This window comes from Microtus pennsylvanicus, chromosome 18 (genome assembly GCF_037038515.1).
Source record: "Microtus pennsylvanicus isolate mMicPen1 chromosome 18, mMicPen1.hap1, whole genome shotgun sequence".
In the NCBI taxonomy this organism is placed as follows: domain Eukaryota; kingdom Metazoa; phylum Chordata; class Mammalia; order Rodentia; family Cricetidae; genus Microtus; species Microtus pennsylvanicus.
In genome coordinates this window covers 4,226,369-4,253,816 of record NC_134596.1, presented here as the reverse complement: position 1 = coordinate 4,253,816, position 27,448 = coordinate 4,226,369, and the positions used below count along the sequence as shown (strand labels likewise).

At 52.1% G+C, this 27,448-nt stretch overlaps 1 protein-coding gene across 1 annotated transcript in view; it reads left to right on the top strand.

The window, feature by feature from the left end:
* Positions 1-26,832, top strand: part of Ush1c (USH1 protein network component harmonin) — a 43,935-nt gene extending 17,103 nt beyond the window's left edge. Inside the window, 19 exon segments of the mRNA XM_075952312.1 lie at positions 493-552; positions 719-775; positions 883-1,025; positions 1,808-1,873; positions 2,765-2,889; positions 7,249-7,298; positions 11,129-11,281; positions 12,429-12,545; positions 13,045-13,527; positions 16,798-16,917; positions 18,190-18,240; positions 20,606-20,647; positions 21,141-21,194; positions 21,477-21,576; positions 23,896-24,005; positions 25,217-25,272; positions 25,652-25,760; positions 26,739-26,795; positions 26,797-26,832. Of these exon segments, the coding sequence (XP_075808427.1) occupies positions 493-552; positions 719-775; positions 883-1,025; positions 1,808-1,873; positions 2,765-2,889; positions 7,249-7,298; positions 11,129-11,281; positions 12,429-12,545; positions 13,045-13,527; positions 16,798-16,917; positions 18,190-18,240; positions 20,606-20,647; positions 21,141-21,194; positions 21,477-21,576; positions 23,896-24,005; positions 25,217-25,272; positions 25,652-25,760; positions 26,739-26,795; positions 26,797-26,817 (1,974 nt within the window). The 3' untranslated portion in view covers positions 26,818-26,832.
* Positions 26,833-27,448: the final 616 nt, after the last annotated feature.

Here is a 27,448-nt window from a genome sequence, read left to right as displayed (position 1 = left end):
GTCAAACCTTCACTCTTAACCACAAGATAAGGATGCTAGAACCTTCCTTCTAGAGTTGTTGTGCAGATTAAATTAACATTTAGACTAGATCTGTGCCAGGGACTCAAAGTTGGTCAATAAATGCCAACCATGGCTGTTATTATAATGAGGGACCAGCAGAGCCTCTGCTGTTTGGAAAGTCCAGAGCCTTCTGTCCATTAACTAAATGTTGTAAAGGAAATGTCATTATTTAGCAAAAGATACTAATTTATAGTAGTGTGGTGTTTGATAGCCAAGAAGACCATCATGGCCAGGGTGGGGGTGCCAGGGTGAGCTCGAGGCCCTCCCGGATTCCTATCAGAGCAGGCCACCGGGTCTGTTCCCTGGAAAGAGCTAGAATTTGGCTGCTTGACCAGCAGCCTTTATGTGTGGCATGCCAGGAGACATTTCTGCAGATGAATGTAGAAATCGCATGCATGCACACACACCGACCCTTTTCTGTGTCTTGCCCAGACAGGGGACCAGATTGTGGAAGTCAATGGTATCGACTTCTCCAACATGGACCACAAGGAGGTGAGATGTGGGGTCCCCACCTGCTGTATCTCCTCTTCATTCACTTCATCCAGCCAGTGCTGTGATTGATGGCTGAGAGACCCTCATGCTCCCAGCCTGCATTGCTCCAGTCTGACCAGTCAGGCCCCAGCTGAATGACTGTCCCTGACTGTCTCTGTGTCCACAGGCCGTGAATGTCCTGAAGAGTAGCCGCAGCCTGACCATCTCCGTTGTAGCTGGAGCTGTAAGTTAGGAAGGAGGCAATGGCCCCCCCATGACCCCTGACCAACTCCGTGACAGGGGCAGCCCCTTCTCCCCAGGGGCTGAGCTTTCACAGTCACTCCCCAACAGGGCCGGGAGCTGTTCATGACAGACCGGGAACGGCTGGAGGAGGCACGGCAACGTGAGCTCCAAAGGCAGGAGCTCCTCATGCAGAAGCGGTTGGCAATGGAGTCCAACAAGATCCTCCAGGAGCAGCAGGAGATGGAGCGCCAGTGAGTGGCCTACTGGGGACCTGCTCACACCCAGACCAAACACTTGACTTCTGCCTGCTTGTCCTGGGCCAGCTGCATTCTTTTTGTTGTGTCCTCAGTGGCAGATTAGTGTCTGTTCCGGTCCTAGACACCCTGACTTGTTGCTATGAGCCCTGATTTTCAGGCACCGGTGCTCTACAGAGGCTCCTGCTGGCCACAGTCAGCATGTACCATGTGTGTTGTGTTGTTCATTTCTGGACTGGGTTTATGTTCCTAGTTTAGCTCCCATGGCAACCCTGGCAGGTAGATAGAGTCAACACATTGGATAGGCAAGAAGGCTGAGGCTTAGTGAGGTAAAGCCACCTATGTCCAGAATCCTAGGTGGCCAGGCTGGGATGCTAATCTATACAGTCTAGGTCAGGAGTCTGGCAGTGCCCACAGCGACACCCACCTGTGGTGATAAGCCCACTTCTGCATGTTTGAAATAGCGGGCTGAGAAAATCGATAGCACAAGCTACTCAAATCAAAACCGCTGCCAAAATGCCAACTCTGATACATTTCGGGTACTAAGTGTTTGGGAAAGGGAAGAGGGTGTCACTCCATCTCCTCTATCACGGAATCAGCCTGGTGCGTGGTGCCTGCTTCATCTTTGGATGGGAGCTGACACGCCTGTGCACCTGCTACCTGCTCCCACGGCACAGACTCTCTGCCCAGCAGCACAGATGAAATTCCCTCAGAGTAGACTTTGCAGAACCCCTCTGGGCGTACACTCACACAGGCCAACCAACCTCTCTTTGTTTTAGGAGGAGAAAGGAAATCGCCCAGAAGGCCGCTGAGGAGAACGAGAGATACCGGAAGGAGATGGAGGAGTGAGTGGATTGGGGACCATCGCGAGCGCCCGTGGCTGCATGTCCTGAGCTCAGCTAGTCAGAAACACAGACACCCCTGTGACATTCCACAACAGTAGAATTTATTGACTCACAAGAAAGTCGCAAGCTGCATTGACGTCGTCAACTCAAATGCACCAAATAGTTCCAATTTACCTCTCTTTTTCCAGTCTTAATTACTGTCATTACACCCACATAACATACTACACGGTGTTACAGGAGCACAAGCATCAGGGACAGGTGGGAATTGCCTGGTTGTCAGTCCCCGGATGTGTGTGTCAGTCATTTAACATACCCTGGATAGTCAGCTGACCAGTCAATGGGATTGTCACCATTACAATCTCAGGTGTCCTTCTCTTTATGGGGTCCAGGTTGGGGGCCTTCACTAGTCTAGTGTGTTGGGTAAGATTCAGGGTTTGCTTTTCCGATACAGTTGTCGTACACCCATGTACCCGTATGTTCTCAGCTTACTTGGGAGTGAGCTATCATGGGTGGACCTGGACACATGGTAGTGTGTACATGTACAAACACATTGTAGAGTCACCCACCTTGGCATTTTCACTCAAAGCAGAGGCAAATGCTGCTTTATGATGGAATCACTCGGGGCAAGGCACAGCCTGAAGCTATCGTTCCATAGAAGGCAGAATAACAGTACAGGGCTCAGCCTGCTCCCAGCACTTGTCCCCATATGTTCACAGGAGTGAGACCAGCCAGAGTGCGTTGCTGAGCTTAGACCTCCCTCTGCAGCGCTGATCCTAGCTTGGGCTAGAGCTGTGAAGCCTCCCTTCCCAAGACAGTCAGGGGCCTCTGGTAGCCACAAGTGAGCCTCTGAAGGTTCTGCCTCTGATCACAGGGGTGGCGGTCTCATTTCAGGATCGTGGAGGAGGAAGAGAAGTTTAAGAAGCAGTGGGAAGAAGACTGGGGCTCAAAGGAACAGCTCATCCTGCCTAAAACCATCACTGCAGAGGTGCACCCGGCGCCCCTTCGCAAGCCCAAGTGTATGTACAACCGGTCTGGGATGGGGGAGTGCCAAGGGGGCTAGACAGAACTATGGCCTTCCACCCTCATCAGCACCTCCCCAGGTGACTACTCCAGGGATATCTGCATTGTATTTCACTCAGGGAGAGGCGGTGCTCGGGACCATCAGCTGTAGCCTCCATAGGAGGGATCTGCTTACCCTCCTTGTCGGGGTGTGGTTCATGCACCAGCTCCCACATCATACCCCATGGTACAGATGTAGCAGATGTTTGGTATGCTGTAGAAGGTACAGAGAGCTTGGCAGGTGTGGACTGGCTTATAGGGTGACTCCCTGAGCTTGCTGAATGGCATGCTGTCTTCTGGCCTGGGTCTGACTAGGACTGTGTTGAAACCAGCACGGAGAAAGAAAGGGTAGATCTCTGGTGGTCTAAGGTTGCCCCATCACCCCACACTTCTGCCATTAGCACGCTGAGGATGGAGGCAGAGAGAGGAGCATGAGACCCCCCCTCCATGTACTCTCTGGAGTCTGGGGGTGTGCCACATTGGGCCTAAGCTCTCCCCGCCCTTCCCATCTCCTCTTTAGCAGTCGTGTGTTCTTCCACTGGTTTCTGCCCAGGCCTCCATCAGAAGCTCCGCAGTTCCCTGCTCTCAGTTCCATCTACCAGGATGTCTCAGGAGCGAGTGGAGGAGAGGGCCTCCAAGCAGTGTGGGGCCATGGCCATCACAAGTCCCTCATTCCTGGATGGATGTTCAGTCCCATCCACTGACCCTTTCTAGTTGTGATTGACACAGACAGGTTCTCCTCACCTTACTGTGCTCACAAGAGCACAAGGCCCAGATTGTGGGAACCTCCATGTGGGTGTATCCCTGGACCTGAGAACCAAGGTTCCTCATTGCCATGGGGTGTAGTTAACTCAGCCAATTTGAGATCCCACCTGAGCTCTACACCCTTGCCAACACCAGAACAGTGGAGTAGGGTGTCTGTCGAGATTCTTCCATTTCACTCTTCCCTGGGGCGTCCCTTCTTGGCAGCGGGGCACTGGTGTCATCTTCAAAGATGACAAAGCACACTCACCACCCTCCCCCAAGTTAGTTCGTATTTGCTGAGGATGTGGCCTGAGATAAATTTTCAGTGAATGATCCGTATGTTAGACGGGAGCTAATTTGCCCTTGTGAGTGAAATAGGAGCTTCAGAAGGGGAGAAATCGATTTTAATTGCTTCTGTGAAAGTAATCCGAGCCAGTGTGGTACCTTCTAGAAACTGGGTCTCCGCTTCGCAGAGAGCACACCCTCTCAGGGATTATAGAAAATAAAAGGCCTTTCAAAGGCTAGGTATTTATTTAATGCTTCCTAACCAAATTGAGTTTCCTGAGTAAAAGGGACAAGAGTTTTCTCTTGCTCAGGCTACAGTATCCTAAGGCAGTACACGTGCTCAGATGGATGACTGAGTCCTGGCTCCCCCTGGGGAAGCGGTTGCAGCCATCCGGCTTCACCTTGCAGCCATTAGCCCCGTGTTTGATCCTTCTCTTGCTGCTGAGACCAAAACAATTTAAGGAAAGAGCGGTTTGCTTAGGCTCGCAATTTGAAGATACAGTCCATCATGGCAGGGAAGTCAGAGCAACCGGCATATGAGGTAGCTGATCACATCATGTATATAGTCTAAGAAACGCCCACACACCACACACACAGAGATCACACACACACAGAGATCACACAAACCGCACACACATACACACACCTCACACACATACACATACACATACCTCACACACACACACCACACACACAGAGATCACACAAACCACACACACACACACACACCTCACATACACTGTACACACATACCACACCTTGCACACATACACACGATACACACACACACACATCGCACCACAACCACCCATAACACACACCAATACACGAGTAGGCGTAGGAGCTGGTACTCAGCTAACTTGTTTCTTTTTAATCAGCCTGGTACCCCAGCCCATGAGCTGGTATTCCCACCTCAGTTCACCCAATCTAGAAACTCCCTCACCCAGGGCTTTGCCTGGGTCTAGATCTTGTCATTTGCCAGCATTTATGGCTGTAACTTGCATTCAGGGCTGATCTACAGATGCAGCCAGGCCTCTGAGAGGCTCCAGACTGCTTCTCCCCTTCCTCCTCCATAGAGGCCGCAGAGGTAAGGGAAGGCTGCATGGCCAGCGGAAACTCATCTAAGTAGCTCCTCTTTGACCACCTTCAGCTCTGGATCCAGTCAGTCAACACTTAGACCTGACTCAGGTTTCTGTGCCTGTGAGGGGTGGGCTCTGCTTAGCAACCAGAGAAGAGCCTGGGACACCTGCATTGGCAGTTCTTGCAACCCTGGCTCCTGTGGGAGCCAGACAGCTGCCTCTGCCACTTACCCATGGCCTATCAGCCATGCCCAACACTGCCAAGCTCTCAGAGCTAGGACACACTGTCACAGAGACGCCAAAAGACCCTTTCTTAGCTTAGGAGCAGAGTGTGAGAGAGGAGAGTTCTTTACCAAGGACCCCTTCCCTTAGCTGGAACATGAGGGGCTTAAATGAGACATCACTAAGGGAGACCCCTCTCCCTCCAGGATACTCCTTAATTGTTGTCCACCCAATAGCCCCGTGTTTTGAAAGTTGGTGGAGGTTTTCTGTTAAACTAAGTAGTTTTTTGTGTCTTCCCTGAGCACCAGTGTTCCTCTGTCTGGTACTCGGGAGTGGAGCCGAAAGCAGAGCAACTGAGCACAGCCCCTGAGAGCGGAGACGTAGGAAATGATGAAACACAGTACCTCCTGCTGGGGTTCCAGGGAGGTCAGGATCCAGGCTAATGGATAGTTCTTTCCACACCATGTTGAGACTCCTATTATACTAACGACATACGGCCTGTGTATGCAGCTTCCTTGGGAGGCCCAGCCTTCACCTACTGCCCACATAGCTCAGATCACCCCCAGGAGAGGCAGAGCCCTAAGACAAGGGCAGTGAGAAGTAAGATCCAGTATCCCATGGAAAGCCCCTCTCCTCGGTCCTACATAATATTCCGATACTGCCAACTTCTTCCAGCTTTCAGCTCAGTGTCCTGCAAAATGATCCTCATGCTGATGTCAGGTCAGAGGTCCCTCCTGTGAACCCATTTAACAGACAGAGGAGTCCAAACTACTGAGGTTCAAAGCGCTGTGTGCACCTGCCACAGCCACAGAGCCCAGCGGGAGGCTCTCGAGCCCTGCTGCTGCCCTTGGCTGCACAGCTTCCTGGGCTCCTTCACACCCCTCTTGGGAATCCTCTTGGATCATCAGCTTGTCCCTCTCGTCCCTTGGGTAGATGATCAGGGAGCGGAGGCCAAACTGGAGCCTGCAGACCACCTGGATGGAATCACGGAGCAGGGACAGCAGGTTGGCGCCCATGCTCCACTCCCTGGCTTGGCTGCCCTGCTTGCTCTGCCCACCTCCTTCAGACATAGTGGAGACACCAGCTCGAAAGAGCAGGACCATGATGGGAACCACTGGGGTCTGTGAGGATGCACCTGGCCTCTGCTTGGCCTGTGCACAGAGTGCCAAACTGTAGGGACAAGATTCATGGCTAGGCTAAAAACTTACCTGCCACTTGGCAGGACAGCCGAGCCACTGGCTCGAATACTTAAATACTGCCTCCCCAAGTATCCCCACTTCTCTGGCCTTTCCTACAAGACTCCATAGACCCCTCCCACATTAGACACTGGGCTGGTGTGCCCGATCTAACCCTGAGCTCAATACCCAGGCCAGCACTGAGAGCCAAGCATGGGCTATCAGCACTAGCCTTGAGGGCTCAGGTCTGAGGTACTGTCCCACTGTGTTGTTGCCTAGGCAAGGAGACTAAGCCTTGTTTATCTGATCTGGGCAGGGAATCTCCTTTCTGGAAACTTATCTCCTGCTTGCTGTTAACACACTGCCCTTCCAGAACCTTCTAAAATGATTGCCTTTCTCTGGTGTTTAAAGAGGGGCTGCAAGCTGTGCTGTGAGACAGTTGGGCTCTGTCTGGAGCAGTTCCAGGAAGAAGCTCGGCTGCCTCTTGTTTGAAGCCATTTCTTAGCTGTGGAAACCTGGCATCTGCTTGGGGAGTACTTTTCTCTCTTTCCGCGTGGTTTGTGTTTGCAGCCGTTCTGTGATTTGGAAAAGCGTGTCTTTCCACAGGCATGGTGACCTGGAGTCTGGGCATCAGGGCAGTGCTCAGGCGGACTCCAGCCTGCTTTGCCCAGATCCCTCGTCGGGTCAGGGAAAGTGGGCCAGAGAGCAGATTTTGCTGTTGGATTTCAGAAAGCCACATGTTCCTTGGGAGCCCAGCTCCCAACTGTTGCTCACGGATGTTGTGTCTCACCATTTTTCTCTGTCCTTGTAGCCTTTGGGTGGTTTTACCGTTACGATGGCAAATTCCCAACCATCCGGAAGGTAGGAGAGGCCTGAGCAAGGTGCCGTGCTCTCCTGAGTTTTATGTGAGCTGTGGTCTTTCCCAAACATTTCTTCTCCTCATTCACTTGCAAGCAGACTCTTTGACCCTGTCTGTCTGAGATCTGGCAGGGGCGCTGTGGTAGAGATATCATGGAAGAGAGAGCAAGCATTCCTAGCATGAGACTTGTCTAAGCCCTGGTGGCTCTGATGGGATTAGCTGGGGGCAAGGAACTTCAGACTTGGTATGCTAAGCAAGACCAGAGCCTTGACCAGAAGCCTGGGCTATACAAAGTAAAAATGCCAGGGTGGGTGGCATAAAGCAGTTCATGACGACCCTGCCAGATGCAGCTTGTGTGAAATTTGGCACCCGAGTTTGGGAAAACAGCCATATTAATTCCAACTATTCCCTAGACCTATCTCTGCCTGGGTCTAGGATTATGTATCTTTCCATTCTCTGAGACCTTTAATTTTCTATCTAAATCTTATTATGCTATCTCCAGGCCCCATAAAACTCTCATCTTTTGTCTTACTAAATTTCATCAACATTTGATTATGAAAATGCCACAGTTAATATCTGTACTGTATATTAGACATTCAAGATGGCTTGGTATTTAGATATCAGGCTGCTGGCATCAATCTGAGTGAACTCAGCTATATGACATCACTCAGCCAGCTCAGCTTACTCTAGCAAGGTCCCTTAGAAACAAAGCAATGGCAGCACATGAGCTTGGGGCACTGGGCAGCACACGCCTGTTACACAGCAGCGGTATTCCTGACATGTGTGAGTTTTTACCTGTGATACCAGCTTTGCACGGCAGTGAACAGGCTTAGGCTACAGCTCCTGCAGGACTCCTTCCCACCCTGTTATAGTCTCAGAAAGTGTGTGATCTCCTAGGATTGTGCTGTCCATGTCACAGGCTAAATCCATGGCTTGAAGTCCTACTGTCCTCTCTGACATTGTGACATGGCACTGTCATCTATAAAGTTCACCTACAGGCCTTGGAAGAATAATCTCATATTTTAAGTAAGTCTATGTTTTTGTATTGGGCTATGTTTGTCGCTATCCTCGCTGCAGGCTTGAGGCTGGGCATGTCTGGGGGAGTCTCATTGACTTAGCCTGCTGATTCTTCCCTTTATAGTCTCTATTAGAATGTGGCTAAAGAGAGAACAGCAGATACAGTACACATATGTGTGCACATACTCATGTATAATATACATATACACATACGTATATAGATTACACATGTGTGTGCGCACACAGACACAGACACTACACATATACACACATACCACTAGGTTTTACAGGAAAAAATAATCAAAACAAACTGATAGGGTATGGGTTCTCCAAACACTAATAGCTGTGGAAATGTCAGTGAGCTGGAATGTTCTGAACATGTGAATTATGTTCCTTGGAAGTTGCTCGTAGTAAAGGGGTCGGTCTAGATTCCCCATGATTGTCATTCTAGAACAGCTGGTATTTTGGCTTCTGTTTCATTGGTTTCTGTTTCCCAAAGAGAACAGTTGTTGGTAGATAGATGGAAATGGATGTTTGCCATGAATGTAACTGACAATTAAGGGCACAACACAAGAATAGCCCTCATACCAGCTCTGGAAACCCATCTTCCCTTTGTCCAGAATCACCAGACATTGTTTGTTTCTCGGCAGCTGGAGCTAAGGAATGCATCCACAGCCATGAGTATCAGTAGTCAAACCTGAAAGAAGAGATTCAGGTCTCTTACACTGGCCACAAGTCCTCTCAGTCCAAGGCCACTAGTCATTGGTCCCAGTCTGTGCAGGGCCTGAAGGAGTTACGGTTTTGTCCAGGACCCTTCACAAGAGCTGCTGGAGTGATTTGAGGCTGGGGAGATGGCTCAGTAGGTAAAGTGCTTGCTTCCCAAGTGTAAGGACCTGAGTTTAGATCCCAGAACCCACAGGAAAACCTGGCTGTGGTAGCATGCCTGTAATCTCAGAGATGACCAGATGGGGGCAGAGGCAGGCAGATTAGAGATTTGTTGGGAAATTCCATTCCAACAATAGAGCCTGTCTTAGGCAAAAGGTAGAAGGCTCCCAAGGACCTCTACCTGAGGCTATGCCCTCTACCTAAGGCTATCCTCTGCTCTCTGCACAAGAACCTACAGCAACATGTGCACTTCCTGCGCACACACACACAAACACACACACTACACAAGGAACTGTTTCAGGAAATCATGCATGGTCTAATTTGCAGGAGCTCCCAGCCTGGCAGGGAAGGCAGAATTGTGGGCACCTAAGTTACCTGTATAGGGACAGAGGAGTTTACCCATCTACATCTGATAGTGGATGCTTTTACTGAAATTGGGACAAGAGCTGTCTCCTGTCACTCCCCTTCTCAGGAGCCCACTCTAGCTGTGAAATCGCGGTAGGTTTTGTTTCTTAACTGATAGAATGGCCATTCCTATCATGGTGGCCCCAGAGGAGACCATGACCTTACTCTAGCTAGCTGCCACTTAGGAGACCATTTCTGGCTCCTGCTGAGGATTGCTGTCTGGGCCTACAATGTGATGTGGGAATTCATCTCCGAGCTGAGCTGGGGCCCTGATGAGCAGGGTAGCCATGAAGCAAGCAGAATCGAAGCCAAGAGAAGCATCTCCTTTGGATGCTGTGGACTGCTCTGGAGGCAGATCCCAGAGGCAAGCATTTTCAAAGCATATCAGCTGTTCGTGGTGATAGGGTTGTCTTTAGTGGGGGCAAGATGAGCCCTTCAGATGTCTAGAGACACCCCTAAATCAGTTAACACGAGAGGTTCGCTTCCACTGTTGCAATCCCTTGTTCTGGGTCTTGAACTCTGAGCACATCCAGAGCAGAAACACAGGAAGCCCTGATAGACAGAGGCACAGTTGTTCTGGAAATTGCCCTGATTTTGTCTGGTTTTCTCTGCATCCTCTTCTGAGCTCTGGCTCTGTGCTCTTTGCTGGGTTATGGGAGCAATCTCCCCCCTGCTGTGACCCTCTGCCCCCAGATTATCTGAGCACAGTGGAAGACTGGGACCTGGAGGACTCAGGCCTGAGCCTGGCTCCATCTCTTCCTAGATGCCTGACTTTGGGCAAGCGACTTGACCTGTCTGAGCTTGTGGCTTCCTCCTGACCCTGCACCCCCAAATCCTGCAGTTTTCAGTTGAAGACACAGTTTAGAGAGAACCCCAGCTTTGGACGCTCTTAGTGATACAGTGTAGAGCTTACAGATCAAGACTGAATCCAGTGTCCCTGGCTTAAGGCCCCACATCCAGACCAGGACAGATGACATTTGCACAGCAGATTGACTAGCTCGCTCAGATTTTCTAGAATCTCCCAGAATGCATCTCTAGCATCTGAGCAGGAGTCACCTTTCTCCTCTGATGCTGGGAAGGCAAGGGCTCAGGTCCTGGGAAGTAAATACGATGCCTTCATTGAGTAGTCCTTTGAGATTTACAAACCCCTTTCATAGATGGTATTTCATGGGCACTGGCTAGAAGCCTGTGTGGCAGCTGTTTTCCCTCTTTTAGAGATGTGATGAGTTCAGGCCCAGAGAGATTACAGAATTTAGCCAAAAGGTCACACAGCTAGTTAGTGAACACAAGCCAGCTCTGGCTGATGGAGGAGTATGTCTCCCACTCTACAATGGGTAGCAATGCCCTCCCTGACCTCAACCTGAGGTCCAGTGCCCAGTGTGACAGGACAGACCTCAGTGAGTGGGGCTCACTGAGGCAGTCTGCCTTGTCTTGTCTGCAAGCTGGATGCCCTGCTTGCTGTCCTGTGCTAGTGCCCACAGCACCTTGTCACCCTTATCACACACACAACGCTCCATCTGCCCAGAAAGAAAAAGAGAAGAAGAAAGCCAAGTATGACAGCCTGCAGGACTTGCGAAAGAATAAGAAGGAGCTGGAATTTGAGCAAAAGCTCTACAAAGAGAAGGAAGAGATGCTGGAGAAGGAGAAGCAGCTGAAGATCAACCGGCTGGCCCAGGAGGTGTGTGCACAGTCGCAGGGGGGTGTGCATGGTCTCACTACTTCCAAGGGCCAGTTAGGATCTTTCTCCACAGAGAGTGTAAAGACAGGCTCATCCTTCTCAGTCCAGAGATTACAACTGCTCCACCTACCCAGGGCCATCTGAGGCCAGCTCTAGATGCATGCTAGGTGTATGTTTGAGACTAAAGCTAGTCTCCTGGCTTAGGGTCTGGATCTGAGGCTAACCTCCCTGCCCAGACTGAGTCTCAGGCTTGTCACTGACACATAAGTCTGCCCCCTTTACTTTATCCCTTCAAGGTGTAACTCTATGAAAAGGCCTCTTCTCCTTACAGCTGATCTTCTGGCTCAGAGTCTGGCTGAGATTAACCCCTCTGCCTCTTTTGAAAGTCTGGTTCACCTTCCACTCACCTGTCTTATTCAGTCCACTCTCACTACCAAGTCTCACCAAGCTCGGTATATGGGTTCAACATTTAATGTAGATTTCAAGTCTGAAACTATCTCCAGAAAACCAGGCTTAGAATCTGAGGCCGCTAACTCTGTGTCTGAGGCTAGACCTCTAGAACCTGAGAATATTCCTAAGACAAACCGTGCCAAAAGTACTCTTACAGCACGGGAGGTTTCTGTCTTGAGTGAGGTGGTTGGCCTGAGCTTCCTGGCTGCAGGCAATATTCTTTCTGCTTCTCTTTAATGCTCCCATGAATCACAATGCCAGGCTGATTAGATTATAAAACCAGAGAAGTCCTGGGAAATGTGAAGTGTATTAGGTCTGGCACTAAGAATAGATTAGCTTCAAAATGAAGAATAAGATTGAACTTGCATTTCTGAGGACAGGGCAGCCCTGCAGGGAAGCAAGAGTAAACTTAAATCCATACTGGGGGCGAAGAGGTCACAAAGGAACTCCAAGAGCCTCAGAGTTTTGTGGCTCTTGGGAGCCAGCACCGTCAGGCAATGCATGAGCCCCTGCAGGGTTTGCTGTCACCCTGACATCCCAGCCTCTACTCTGTTCTCAGGCCCAAGTGGATTTTTTTGTCTAGATGCTGGCATGCCAGCCTGTACAGAAGGGTTAGAGCCTCCCTTCTGTGTGTTGCTGCCTACCTGACTCAGGTTGCCCTTTGTCCTCTTCTTTGGACACGGGTCCTGGGTCCCAGGTGTCTGAGACTGAGCGGGAAGACCTTGAGGAATCGGAAAAGACTCAGTACTGGGTGGAGAGGCTCTGTCAGACCCGCCTCCAGCAGATTTCCTCTTCCGAGAATGAGATTGCCGAGGTAACAGAATCTTCTTTGCACCTGGACCACCCTGTCCACTTTAGAACAAAGCACCCTGAGCGCAGCAAGAGGCATGATGGCTGCTGCTCATCACTGCCAGCCACGCCAGTATCCATCTCATTGTCTACAGCCCAGCCCTGACAGTTTTCATCATGTACCGTCTTGGGGAGGGGAGACATGTCTGTATTTATGAATTTATCTTCTGGGTGCCCACAAATCCCTTCTGCCCTGAGAGAGTCCCCACTGAGTCTGTTGTCCCTGTTCTAGTACCTGCTTGAGCACTCAGGCACCCCCTAAGTGTTCGAGTGTGTCTTGCTCTGGAGGGTAACTGTCTGATGGTGCCCAGGTGGCACTCCTGGGGCCTCTCCTCGGCTGGGGAGCTGGGTGGCAGCACCCACAGTTCTGATCTGAGTGCTGTGGCTCCAGCAGTAAAAGAAACAGATAAGAACATTGTTGACATGTTGTGGAATAGATAATGACAGGACTTCTCCACCCCCAGATGACCACAGGGCCCCCACCTCCCCCACCTTCTGTGTCTCCTCTGGCCCCACCCTCGAGACGCTTCGCCGGTGGGTTCCACCTCCATACCACTGACCTGGATGACATCCCCCTGGACATGTTCTACTATCCCCCCAAGACTGCCTCGGCGTTGCCTGTGATGCCCCACCCTCCCGCCATCAGCCCACCCTCCAAGGTCCCCGCCCCTCCCGTATTGCCTTCATCAGGCCACATGAGTGCCTCGTCCTCACCTTGGGTGCAGCGCACTCCGCCCCCGATTCCCATTCCTCCCCCTCCATCCATTCCCACGCAAGACCTCACTCCTACCCGCCCACTGCCCTCAGCCCTTGAAGAGGCCCTGGGCAACCACCCTTTCCGCACTGGGGACCCAGGCCATCCAGCCGATGACTGGGAGGCAAATACCCACAGTGGGAAACCCACCAGCTCCCCTACCCCTGAGCGGAGCTTCCCACATACCCCAAAGGTACCACCTTATTTATTCTGCATGTTGTGCTTGCAAACAAAGTGGGGTGCGGGTGCTATTTCCTCTGCCCTCCACCGCTCCAGTGAGTGGAGACAGGAGGAAACATCATCTCTGCCTCTTCCCAGGTGTGATGTCCTGTCCTGCATGGGTGTGCTTTTTGCTGGTTTTGAAGTCTGTGTTTACATGGTGAATTGCTGTGACCGTGAAATGAGCAACAGTGGGTTGGGCCAGTGTCGCTGTCCTCTTAGCTCCTGGGCTAGTGAAGGCTGGTGACCTGCAGTGTGGGCCTTTCTGGTTGTGGAAATGAAGAGCCAACTGTGTCTTTGTAGTAACGGAGAAAGTCTCATAAGTGGGAAGTGAACCCCTGATTTAACTGCAGAAAGGGGACATGGGGGAAACTTAGGGGGAGTGCCTAGTTCTGAAAATCAAAGGATGACGATCCGGGGTAATCACGGGACATTATAGCACTAGCCAGCCACACTGACTTGGTATGTAATGCGCAGACACTTCTGGCCACCACCCAAGGAATATTGAAGATGAGAGGTTCTTAGAAATTCTCAAGTTTACTATTAAAAGATGAGAAATGTTTTTCTTGGATGTTGAGAGACTGAGCGGTAGTATTTTCAGAAAGACATATTTCCCATCGATTGATCTTTAGCCAAAGAATTCTTTGGAAGAGTCAGTCCCTGAGGGCCATGTGAGACTTTGATCCTAGTAGCTCATGGCCAGGCTTGTGACTCAGCTGAGGAGGTTCCCGTCCACGGGGGGTGAGGTGGTAGAGGTGGTCGGCAGCACCCCACCAGCAGCTGTCATCGGTCTCCTACTCGTTCCTGACGGGAGAGTGGATTCAGTAACTCCAGTCATGCAGGGAGGTTGGCCATGTCATGCCAGGTTCCTGACATGGCTGACAGTTCCCTGCTGGAGGATCACAGAGGGACTGGAATCCGGTGGACCTGTGGTGGGGACTTGATTCCTGCAGCTCAGACAGAGAGAGATGTTTCCTCGCTCGAGGAACATCTCTGCAGAGCCAAACCAGCCATCAGGTTTAAGAGACTGTGTTAGCCTGGCGAGAAGGTCCCATCTTTCTCTGAAATGATCAGAGTGGGGCAGTAGCTTTTCCTCAACAAGTCTGACTCTTGAGATGAGGCACTGGGCTCATGCCTTGCACCTCTTGTTATAAGAAGCAGGTAAGGACAGAGCTGAAGAAGGTCCCATGAGGCTGGCACACCTGCTTTCCAGGAATTTGCCACCTGAAGGGAGAACAATACAGATACAGAGCTCTTCTATAAGCTAGCACAGCTAAGTCTCCATCTGTGGATACCTCTGCCTTGTTGGGGCTTAGAGCTGAGCCTTGAGGGCTACGGCACAGCAGGGGGCAGAGGAAGGTCATCAGAGCAGCAAGAAACTTAATGATAGCAGGAGGGACATAATGAGTCAGACCTAGTAGTCTGGAATCATGTTCTGTCATTCCCTGGCTAAATGACTTTGGGCACCTGTTACTCCGTATATGTGAGCCTGGACATTCTGGTCTGTAAAACAGAAATGCAATTGGCACCCAGTTACTGTGAGAACCAGACAAGTTAATGCATGAAAGGGGGGCTCAGAATGATGGGCCAGAGCTATAATCTCAACACTTCAGAGACTGAGACAGGAGGACCACTGAATTTGAGGACAACCTGAAGTACACATAAATTTCAGAACAGCCTGGGCTACAGAGCGAGACACCAAAACAAAAACTCCCACAAATAACCATAAAAATAAACAGGGTCTCATGTTGCCCAGGCTGGCCTTGAACCCATTAAGTAGCCAAAGATGACCTTAAACAGCTATTATGTCTGCTTCTGCCTCTCGAGTGCTGGATTTCCAGGCATGTGGCAATTGCCTGCTGGGGAATCGATCCTAGGGCTTTGTGCGTGCCAAGAAAGCATTCTACCAGCTGAGCAACATCGCTACCCTGTACAACGCATTCTGAGTTAATACTTAAAAGAGTGGCAGGTACTCAAGAGACAATAAGTATTGCTGTTAGGCGTTCCTAGTCCAAGTATTAAGAATGGAGTGATTTAGAACAAAACTGTACATGGGACATCCTCTCAGCAAACACCATATGAGATTCAAGACAGACTCCACTGTCTAGCTCTCCACTGCTCAGAGCAAAGGGTAGGTTAAGGTCCCCAAGCAATGAACCTTAAAGGACTGGACTGTAAATATCTCAAGTGACAGAAAATGCAGAGCTGTCCTCTACTCAAAGCTGTGCCATCTACCCAGTCCTCCCCCTGTGTGCCCCTTACAAGTTTGCAGTGTGTGGGTAGCAGCATGTTTGCATGGTCATCCTGCAGTTAGCAGGCCTCACTGTGTGTGCCTGGCATTGCAGCTCCTGCCTGAGGAAGGTTTCAGAACCCTGTGTGTACGGTCAGGCACCGCATGGTATGCCCACCATACTTTTGAGTTATTCATATACTCAGCCAGCACATACTTGTGAAGTACCTACCATAGGCTAGACACTCCTAGGCACTGGGACCCACCCTTAGACTGGCGGCCATAGTCCCTGCCCAAGACAGTCAGTCTAGTAGGAAACAGGGTAAAGGGAGGCTACCCACAGGTGTCTGGGGGGAAGTGTGGGAAAGGGGAAGAGCAACAATTTCCAAGTTACAACCTGGCCTGGCAAAGTGGAACAAAGGCTTAGAGGTGGCAGAGCCTGATGTCTTCGAGGCTGAAGTTGGACAGTGTGAGGAGCCTGGGAAAGGAAGGCTTTGGGAGTCAGGCCGGGAGGTGTTGGCACTCTCTGGGGACCCGTCAAAGTGTTTGGGGCAGGGCTGTGCCATGATAAGAGATATTTTTACCGAGTGATCATGTGGTTAGAACAAGTATTGTCAGCTCTAGAATGGTCTGGTCTTGGACCTGTCCTCACCCCAAGGCTTCTAGACACTTTGCCTAGACACCAGGAACCCCAGATGCCTCATGTCACCCCGCAGGGACATGAATACTGCCAGAGGAGAGAGCCTTTTAAGGAAGGGGACATTGGGTGACTAACATGAGGGAACTTGAAAATGTGAGTTCTGAAAGACAGTGGCTGGCACTCAGAGCCACTCAGCCACACTGAGGCAGTGGAGTTCTGTTTGTGAAAAGAGCCTACCCAGACCTCTGTCAGGGCAGCCGAATAGGGCTGGCTCTATGCATGGAGTGATTTGCATGTCTGTAGAAGTACCACGGCTATCCCTGGCCACATTTACCAAGACATCACATGGGTTTCTCTTAAACTAACCCCTGTAGACATTTTGCCCAAGCCCACAGCCTCCAAGAGGCCCTGGCGTGTCCACCATCTCCAAACCTGTCATGGTCCACCAGGAACCCAACTTCATCTACAGGCCAGCTGTGAAATCCGAGGTCCTGGTAAGCCCTTGTTCCCCTCTGGGGTGTTTCTAGAACAGCAATCCAGGATTCTGTGCCTTGGGTTCTCACACCTTCAGAGGGGAAGTGGGACAAGACACAAAGTCAGATCAGCTGTCATCTTGTCACCTTACGTTGTCAGAAGATGAATCCACATAGACCTACCCAGTAGAATTCCTGCTATCTGACTGACTGCATAGGCTGAAGCTCGACCTACAGATGACGGTGCTGAGTCTGGGGGATGGCTGAGTGGCTGGAGTGTTCGCTGTGTGAGCACAAGGACCTGAGTTCAAACCCCAGGACCCACATTTTTTTTACAAAGTTGGGCATAGTGACATAATCCCAGTGCAGTGGAGACAGAGGCAGACAGCTTGTTGGGGCTTGCTTCCTGGTGGGCCAGCCTAACCTACTTTGTGGGTTCCAGGTCACTGAGATAAGGTTGGCAGCACCTGCAGAATGATACCTGAGGTTGTCCTTTGGCCCCCACATATGTGTACATGCATGTGCACACATGTGTACATGCACATATGTGTGCATACACACAAACCATAGTACAAATCACGGTGTTAATACCAAAGAGGGGCTGCCATGTGTCCGGCTCAGTGTGACCTCGGAAGATGGCTCCCATCATCCCTGTTCACAGCCGAGGAAGCTGTGCGGGGAGGTGATGTTCATCCGTGGCACATCTCTGGAACTCCAGAGCCGTGATCTTACCCTTACTACCAGAGCAAGAGATTGTGTTGGGTCTGGCCAGGCGTGGGGCACCCTCCGCGTGGAAAATGACCAAAGCAAAAATGCTGTCCCCATTTTGCTTCTCAGTCTTCACTAGGATCAGGTCCATTCCCCACAGCTAAGGGAGCTGGGGTTCACAGACACCCCACAGGGATCCAACCTCTGGCTGGCCTCCCACAGTGGGGCTCAGCCATGGCAGAACCTTATTCCCTTCTAGGAAACCCTACCCAAATGTCAGGGTGGTGCACTCCAGATCTAATTTTGAGCTTTAGCTGTCTCGTCGGCTCCCCCAAAGGGCAAAGGTCATGCTCGAAGCCAGACTGCTGAGTCCACTTGTCTTCTCTGGTTCATAATGGGTGGTGTCTGCTCCACTTCCTGGCAGCTGCTGCACGGGAGGCCTGGCGTGCTCCCCTAACATAAGTCTAGTGGTAGGGGGCGGGCGGCAGGGTAGCCTCAGGCTGGCAGCCCCGGGGCCTGGCACCAGGGGGCAGACGATACCTATTTTTAACATGCCGTGGGGAACTGTTTTTTTATTCCTGGCAGCCGCAGGAGATGCTGAAGAGGATGGTGGTGTATCAGACAACATTCAGACAAGTAAAATGACACCCATGGTAGTCCTGTGTGTCTGGTCCTCCCTCACTGTCTCACTGCGCCTGACTCCTCCTTCTCCACGCCAGTGCCTGGCGGTTTCAAGGTTCCCCAAGTACCACCTGCTGGGAAGCCTCAGGCCAGCACTGTCTTTACCCCTCACCCCCAGCAAAGGGGACCCGTGGCTTTTCAAAGTGAAGCACTGACAAAAGAAGGCTACCAGCAGGAACGCCATCCTAACTCCCTAGTGCTCCACGGAGGAAGTGGGACAAAGGGGACCCTGGAGGCCAAGATTAGGAGAAAGGAAGGGGTGGAAGAGGGCCAGCTGGATCCTCCTTGCTCCTTTAGCTTGCTCTTGTTCCTAGCAGATCGCAGTTTTCCCGAGCCACAGGAGATGGTGGCATCTTGGCTCCTCAGTTTGTCTGGGGTTCCCAAGGACTTGGAAGTCTTTGCTGGCATCTGAGTTGGGTCAGGCAGGATAGCCATTTAGCTACCCTACATCCTGGGACTTCCATCTAGAACCACCGACTGGACTGATAGTCTCAAATCAGAAGTGACCTGGCTAGCAGTCTCTCTACTCCCCCACCCAGAAGCTTATTTGATAGGCAGAGTATAGACGTGGTGGGGGAGGGGCCACAGGCAGAGTGTCCGTAGGCGGCTGCTGACAGCCCGGGGACCCGTGATGGACAGCAGACAGCTAAACCTTAGAAGGCGAGCCGTGCCGTGCCAAGCCCTAGTTCTAAATTCACCAAGCGTCTTAACTCGATCTTCACAGCATCCGGGGATGGAGGAGCGTTATTGTCTTCCCCATGCCACAGACTCGCGTGAAGCAGAACAGGGAGTGTCCCTACTGATGTCAGATCCTGGATTTAGACCAGGACATTGTGATCTACTCCGTTATGTCACCTGCCTCTCAAAGTACTTCCCTTGCCCGGTAGGCACTGCAGGGCCCACAGCTAGAGACACAAACAACCCTCAAAAGGACAAAGACAGCAACTCAGGGGCAAGAGGCTTCAAGCAGTTAAACCCTTGACCTTCTCCTCTGTCTTGTGACCTTAGGCATCAGTGTCACCTCTCTGGCCTCGGTTTCTCCATCTGCGGAACCAAGAGTGTAGCTCTCTTAAGGCAAACCAGCAGTAATATTTGTAAATCTCAGAATTCACACAAGACCTAAGCACAGTGCTCAAAGTCCCACAATGGGGGCTGTGGCCAGAATGTCCCAACGTTCCGGAAGGAACAGCCAGGGTTAGATGGTGTCTCTCTTGGTGGCAAGGGAGCGGGTCCCAGATTCTGCCTAGTAACCTTCCTAGTGCTTAGATGTGTTGTATTCCTCGTTCTGTGTGCTGTCTGACGTACAGAGACTGGCCAGACAGATCCAATGACTCATTGGGGTTCAGCCTGGAAAATAAAAGGCCAGGGGAAAAGGGTGCAGACAGACATACAGAGACCCATCTGCTGAAGTTGGGCCCTCATCTTGTACCCAGAATTCCATAGCTGCAATCTGGGAGGGGCAGGATCTCTGGCCTGCTCACGGGACTTGGCGAGGCCTAGGAAACTGTGTGCCCACCTTTCCAGTAGGGACTGGCTGTGGCTTTTTGTGGTCCTAACTCAGGAATCGCACCTGGGCTTCTGAGGCTGTGATTGCCATCCCTTGGCTTACTGTTTGTGACTCCTGGCCCACTTGCTCTGACTTCTCAGCATGTTGTTTCCGATTCCTGGCCATTTCACCACAGCAGCTCCACTGAGCCAGGGCCCCTGAGCTGTGTATCCTTTCCATCTCCCTTGGGGAGGGAGGCCTCTTTCCTCCAGACACCCACCCCCAATCTCACCACGGCCTCTCTTCTCCCCTTATAGAGTGCCACTTGTCTTCCCAGGCACTTGTGGCCATGTTCTCCAGGCCAAGCAGCCTCCTCCTCTACCTCTCTGAGGTCAGAGTGCTGAGTGGAGAAACATGGCTTCACACGTATGGCCTGGTCACATCCTCCAGTGGACGGAGAAGGCCAGCCTGGGCCCCAAAGGCCAGAGTGGACTTTCTGTGAGGCAAGGTCCAACTGTTCAGATGTCCAGATCCCAGTGGTGTCCCTGAAGCCACAGTTGGCCACACATTGACCAGAGCAGAGACAGGGCCATGCTCTTGCAAATGCTTCCTGCAGCTTCCTGCTGGCCCCTAAGCGGGTTGCTCCCTCGGTTGTCACTGCCAGCCTCCTCCCTCTACCCCACCTGATCACAGCCACTCCCCATCCCCTACTCACTTCTGCTGCCTGGAATCTGGCCCGCTTGCCCCTTGCCCTCTTCCTTGCCTGAGTTTGCATTTGTAGTGTGCCTCCGTGGCCCCTCCTTTCCATCCTAAAGCCGTTTTTTTTGCTTCCAGGATTTCAGAAAATATGAAGAAGGCTTTGATCCCTACTCCATGGTAAGAGGGAGCTCTCCAGCTCAGGGGAAACAGTCCCCCAAATGAGAGGAACTGGAGCTTTATTCTGGACCGTGGGGCATACAAAGAATCCCAATAATGCCCCAGATGCCCTTTCCTGCAAAGGCTTCATTTAGACAGCCTTTTAGTGAGAACCGTGGTGTGTGTGCTGTGCATATATGTATACATATGCACATACATGTGTGTAATATATGTACAAGAATGTGTTGCATGAATGCAAGTGTACATACACACATGTGTACGCGTGGTGTGGAGTTATCGTAGCAGCTACACTTGCTGAGCGAGCATTAGCTTTGTGCCAGGCACCAGCCGTGTGTTCACAAGGCTCTTTCTTCCATCACCCTAGTAAGCCTAGAACAGTGGGGCGCGAGTGTATGTGCACGCGCATGTGTGTGTTTGCCGTCAATCAAGGCCAGGGGTTCTCACACCCTTCAGCAAGCTCACAGCTGTCCCCACCCTGGTTTTCTGCTTCTAGTTCTCACCAGAGCAGATTGCAGGGAAGGACGTCCGACTTCTCCGCATCAAAAAGGTACCTGGTCACGGGATGGAGGCTGGTCATCAACCTTCTCGACCCTTGCCATCTTGGTCCCTACTTATTCTGCTTCTAGGTGACTCAGCAGGCTTCTGATCCTCTCCCTATTCCTTGTGGGGATACACACTCAAGACAGGCCTTCTTTCTGCCACGGTTCTGCCATGGCCTCAGTACTGCATGGTTCATGTCTCCTACACTCTGTAACCCTGCGGGAGACTTCCTGGTGCTCCAAAGGCTGCTGTCTCTGTGGCCACCTAAGACCTGCTTTCTTCCACCCAGGAGGGGTCTTTAGACTTGGCTCTGGAAGGTGGAGTGGACTCCCCCGTGGGGAAGGTGGTCGTCTCTGCTGTTTATGAAGGGGGAGCTGCTGAACGGCATGGTGAGTATGGACCAACTTTGCCTATCTGAGGGATGGTGTGGGGCCAGACCAGATGCCCCAGAAGAGCAAACATCTCACCCTTATTCAAGAATGTCAGGCCCATCCAGCAAACCATCTAGCTAGTCTCAGATATTGCCTGAGTGCCATGGTGCCAGGACCTGAGGTGGGAATGCCCAGGTCCTCTAGGGACTCCAAGGCTAGTGGCAGAAATGGGCTCAGAATCACAGCTTTTTATAGTAGCAGGATCATCAGCCAAGGACTGCTGGGGAGTGACGGTGGGGTGGAAGCTGTGAGAACTCGGGTATGGGGTGCAGTGGAACCTATATCGCTGCGTGCTGCGGCCTGTGAACAGAAAAGCGCATGCAGAGAGCGGGAGAAGCATCCTGGCCGAGGAGGGGTCTGTGGAATGAGACACACATCAGGCATTAGTTTCAGGACTTGGTCCACAGACCTGGGCCTAAGAATCCCACGACATTTACGCATGAATCCATTCACAGCCCCTAGGTATGCACCATAGTGATTTTAATTTTACAACTTAGAAACTGTGGCGTGCTGAGATCAAGCCACCTCTTCAAGGATTCCCAGCCAGAAAAAGACGTAGACAGCTGACCATTGGTTTAGTTCTCAGTACAAGTGGTGCCTCTAGGGAGGTCTTCCCCAGCTTAGCCCCTCCCGCCCCCCCCCCCCCCCCCAGCCACAGTCTTCCCTTTCAACAAAAACACGCTGTGCAGGGGCTGGGGATGTAGCACAGCAGGTAGCGTTTGCCTAGCATGTGTGGAGCCCTGAGTTCCATCACCAGCATTGTATAAATCAGGATTGGTGGCACATGCCTGTAATCCCAGCACTTGGAAGCTGGGAGCATATGGATCAGAAGTTCAAGGCAACATAGTGAGTTTGAGGCCAACCTGGGCTACATAAGACTCTGTTTCAAAAAATAAACAAAACCTCAGAACCCTCTGCTGGCACATGACCCAGGCTTCAAACTATCAACTCACTCACCTATTCGCCTTTGAAACCCTGTGTCTCAGACTCATTGTTACTGATGCTTCTGTCACAGCAGGAGGGGCTTCTGTACCCCAGAAACACTTCTAGAGTCCAGATGCCCCTTCAGTCCTAGGCTAGCACAGGAAATCCTAGGACCAGATCCCTTCATGCTACAACAAGACCCTCCCATGGCCAGAGGGGTTAGGGTGGAGGGGTAGAAGACCAGAGCCTGAGACAGACAGGAGTCTGGAATCAAAGGCTCTTGCTGGCTGGCAGCTGAGCTTCTGCAGTTACTGAAACCAGGAAAGCACCCTGGCACCTTAGAGAGCCTTCCCACTAGGAGCCCTCATCTCCCTTCTGCTCAGCAAGACAATTGTTCAGAGCTTCCTGTTGCCACCCTTTCCTCTCCTCCCCTGTGTCTGTCAGGGAAGGACGGAAGAAGACCTGTGCTACCGCCTGGTTCCCTCGTGCCTTTACGGAGAGTCATTATCCTCACAGTCCCTCTGCACAGGGACATCTGCTGTCTGAGGTTTGGTGGCACGCAGGTTTAGACATCCCAGGACATTCCCAGGAACACAAGGTCCAAACTATGGCTGCCACCTCGCTGACTGACACACACCACATTCCTGTGGTCTTCACACTTCATCACTCCCAAGTGACTGATTTCTATGTAGCCCAGAGTTTCATGCACATCAACCAGAATTCTGTCCAAAAGGGAGAGGTGGTAAATCTGCTTCTTTACAGAGCCATGGTGCTGATTTTCCTATCTGAAACTCTGACAGGTCTGGCAGTGAGGAGCTTGTTCAGTCTATACTTCTTGCCTTCCTAAGAGTCACGCGATCCCAGCAGCACGCGTCAATGGCGGTCTTTGTTTTAGCGCCCCTGTTGAGTCCCTGTTTGTGTTAAGTGCTGCGAGATACACTGGGGAGCGGTGAGCCAGGAAGAGATGGGAGGGGTTGTCAGCAAGTGAGTGGTTGTGGTCACACTGTGAAAAACACTGAGCTGCAGGGACTCTAAGGGACTTGTTTCTGATGGAGGGCATTTGAGGGGCTTGTCTGTCCTTGATGACTCCGGCTCTCTGAACTGCCCCAGAAATGCAGGCCCATCCTGCTGCAGAGTATGATACCAAGGGCTCCTCTGTCGTCTAGGGGCTCTGCAGAGCCTAGAGAGCTCCCATGAGAGGGGCCTTGAGAAACTGAGTCTGCGTTGTCTTTCAAGAGCTTTCAGGGCCCAGGGTGGGGAATCTCCCACTGTCTCACAGTAATGAACCACACAAAGTCCTGAATTAAGCACCTGTCACAAGTAGCCCAGGTGCCAATCTGCTTCTTCCTGAAGGTGGTGTTGTGAAAGGGGACGAAATCATGGCCATCAATGGCAAGATTGTGACGGACTACACCCTGGCTGAGGCTGAGGCTGCCCTGCAGAAGGCCTGGAATCAGGGCGGGGTAAGAACGAGCCCCTCCCCTTCCCTCCTCCCTCCCTGGCCCAGCCCCTGTTGTCTGAAACCTGGCCTTACAATGGCAATGGCCCAGTCCAGGGCCAGTACCTGAGGTCTAGACAGTGGATTGGACCTGAAAGGCTACAGGTCTGATAATTGCCACTTCTTACTCAGTCTTGAGTCCCAACAGTCAGTGGCACAGAGTCCAGAAGACAGGACGTGACCATCTAACTCCCCCTACCCACCCCCCCAAAGAAAATCCTCCAAGGTCTTCTCTAAGTGTGTGCTAAGTAGGAATCAAGGGAATGGGGGAGGGCAGCAGAGAGTGACCAGAGAGGGCTGGTGGTCTGTTCCGTGCTCAGCAGATATGCCACACGGATCAGGACTACCACAGAAAGTTTCCCAGGAGGTGCGCTGCACAGTCTGAGGGGTGCCCGCCGACAGACCAGTGTAAATGGTGCCCACTCACCTTGTGCAGTGCACAACGTGTGCCACTGTGTGCAGGCAGCTGAGCCTGAGGTATTAAGTTCAGTGCCGAGGAAGCTGACCAGATGGGCCTGGGACCCACATGAAAGGATGTGGAGAAGAGAAGACCAGCGGGTAACATGATGACCGTCTGTGGTGATCTGAAGGGCTGTGCTCGGACAGAGGAGCAGTGCCCTGCTCGTGCTCCGGAGGGAGGCCACGGGGTGGGGCGAGTGAAGTTCAATCTTAGGAACTTTGGCGTGGGGGGAGGGGCAGTGCTGTTTCAGGACTTGCCAGTGGGCGCGCCCAAGGCCAGGGAGGACAGTGATGAACAAGCTAACGATGGTGATGATGTTATTGAGGGGACCGAGTGTCAGGATCGGAGACTGAGACCCAAAGAGCCTGTGTTTGCTATGACTCAGGGTTATAGTGGTACACTTTCCTAGGATGTACCCCAGACTTTGAGGGGTCACCTCTATGAGTCCATATATGATTCTGTAGTGACTGCCTAGCCCTGGTCCAGAGATTGACATGGGAATTTGGTGACAAGTGAGGGTCTTGTAGCCCTGATTCTGGGGAAGAGCTTTCCTAGGGTATGGGCCTCCAGAAAGGAACCCCAGCATTTACTGTGCCCTAAATGACCCTGGTCTATGAAGCCCAGGAATGGAACGGAACACCAGACAGATGCATCACCCACCCCTTCATCCCTCCACCCCTCTTTGTGCGCTGTGGTCACATGGTTTCTCTCCGCAGGACTGGATAGACCTTGTGGTTGCCGTTTGTCCCCCCAAGGAGTACGATGATGAGCTGTAAGTGTGTGCTGGCCTTCTGCCCTTGCACTCCCTGCCCTTTCAGAATTCTGCCCACTTTCCTCCAGACTCACCCAGTGAAAGGGATTGTCCTGTGCACCCATCTGCTGGCAGTCATGGGGCCTAGAACACCCTGGGCTAGAGATGCCCTGGAACAGAGTCCCGGGCCTTAGTAGCTAGTGTTGGCTTGCATTAATTGACCCACCGTCCTGCCCAGCATAGCCTTCATTCCACATGCCTAGAAGAATCTATAGTTCCTGTTGGAGCCCAGGGCCTAGGCACGACTGGAGAGGCAGAAAGCAGTACAAGGAGAGGCCCTGCAGAGCCTCGCCCTGCAGTAACTGAGCCTCTTGTCTCCCGCTCCACCCTGCATGTGTAGCTCTTCTCTTCCCTCTTCTGCAGCCGAAAGCCCCCAGCTGGTCCCAGAGCAGCTTGAAGCCCATGAGGCCGTGTGTAGACACGGGTTCTTCCTGCGGCTGGAGCCCACGGTGACTAGGCAGGCAGCTGCAGGGCTCTGTCAGCCCATGCTGCATGCCATGTGTTGCCCATGATCCTGGCAGGTTCTTTGGACTGGTATCTGAAGGGAGATGGAGACAGCCTGCAGAAATGTCTCCCTTGGGGCTGCTGCCAATGGCTGAGACACAAGAGCTTAAGGGGGTGCACAAGGCCCAGCTGGGGGCACTGCCACAGCCCTTGGGACCTGTTTTGGGTCACACTCAGAGTCTAGTGGAGCGGAGTGGCAAGCAGCACTAAGCACAGTGGTACCTCCCACCTATTGGACTAGGCTGGAGAACATTGGTGGGCTACTGAATCTCCCCGCAGGGGCCTCTCTCTCCCATGAGAACCCCTGCAGGAGCCCTGTACCCTGCTTAGGCAGAGTCAGGCCATTCGGGTTCTTTAAGCTGGTCCAAAGAACCAGGGTTGGTGGGTTCCTCTGATGTGCCCTTTCATGTCCCAAGCCCTGCTTTGGGACATTCTCATTGATCTCCTTCCCACCTTGATCTGGAGCCTCTCTGGCCTACCGTGGAGACAAACTCTGGAGTATGCTTCTCTATCTGTGTCCTGTGGTTTTTTTGGCTGTGATGCTGGAATTGATTGTGATCTGAGGCCCACGGCAGAGCAGCTGCAAGCATGGACATGTTAGCTGCTTCTGTTGCAGTTTTCCCAAAATATGGCTCGTGCTCACACTCGTGTTTCATGTGCCAAGACAGTGGCCCCGGCCTACCGTGTTCTTGATGGCCATTTGTCTCTTGCTCTTGCCAAGTGACTCCTGTCCTTCCTGATGCTCCCATCCCACCTCATCCCGATTGCTCTTCTGCCTTCTCACTGGCTTCCTGGGTGCTGTGGCTGGTGTGAGTCCAACTGAGAGGGGCCCCTGAAGACTGGCAGGGCTGTGTACCCTCACGGTGAGGACAAAGGGTCATTTATAACGTTTGTCTACTCTGCCTGTTTCCTCTCCCCGACAGGACCTTCTTTTAAAGTCTGGAGAGAGAAGCCAGCCAGACTCCTCTCTGGAGCCTGCCAAGCTCTGCACCCAGTCCCTGAACTCAGCTTGAGAAACACAGTCACCGGGTGTAGAAGCCTCCCTGAAGCTGTGCCCCACACCAGGAATGCAAATGGCCTGGCCCCTCCTCAGAAGGCCCCCAAAAGATGGCACAAAGAGCAGCTGCCATTCTGGAGGTGGCCTGCAGGGGTCCATCTGCCTTTTCGTCCAGCTTTACTAGGCTGGTCCCTCTCAGCTCTGGAGTATTCCTCCTGCCCTCTTCTCTCTCCTTTGCCATCACCGCTGAAAGCCTGACTGTGAGCTCACTAATAAACGAGATTGACACCTTTTCCAGCTTCTGGGATGGATGTGTGTGGGCGGCAAGTTAAAGGCTGTTCAGTGAAAGACTGGAAGGTGTGGCCCCGTGGCTGTGATCTGAGCGTGACGTGCAGAAGACTGATGCTGGCTCACGGCTAAGGGAGGGGTCGTCGGAACCCCAGGCTGGGCTTCGGGGTGTCCCTGGCAGAGAGGTGGGGAATGAGGGTGTATGGCAGGGCTTTGCCCTGTTCCACTCAAAGGGGTACCTCAAGGTGTAGAGTGACCCAGCTGCTGCCAGAGCCTACACTGCGTCTTCCAAGGTCGCCCAACAAGTGCGACAAGGTGGGACAAAGATGTGAGTTCACCTCCTGCTCA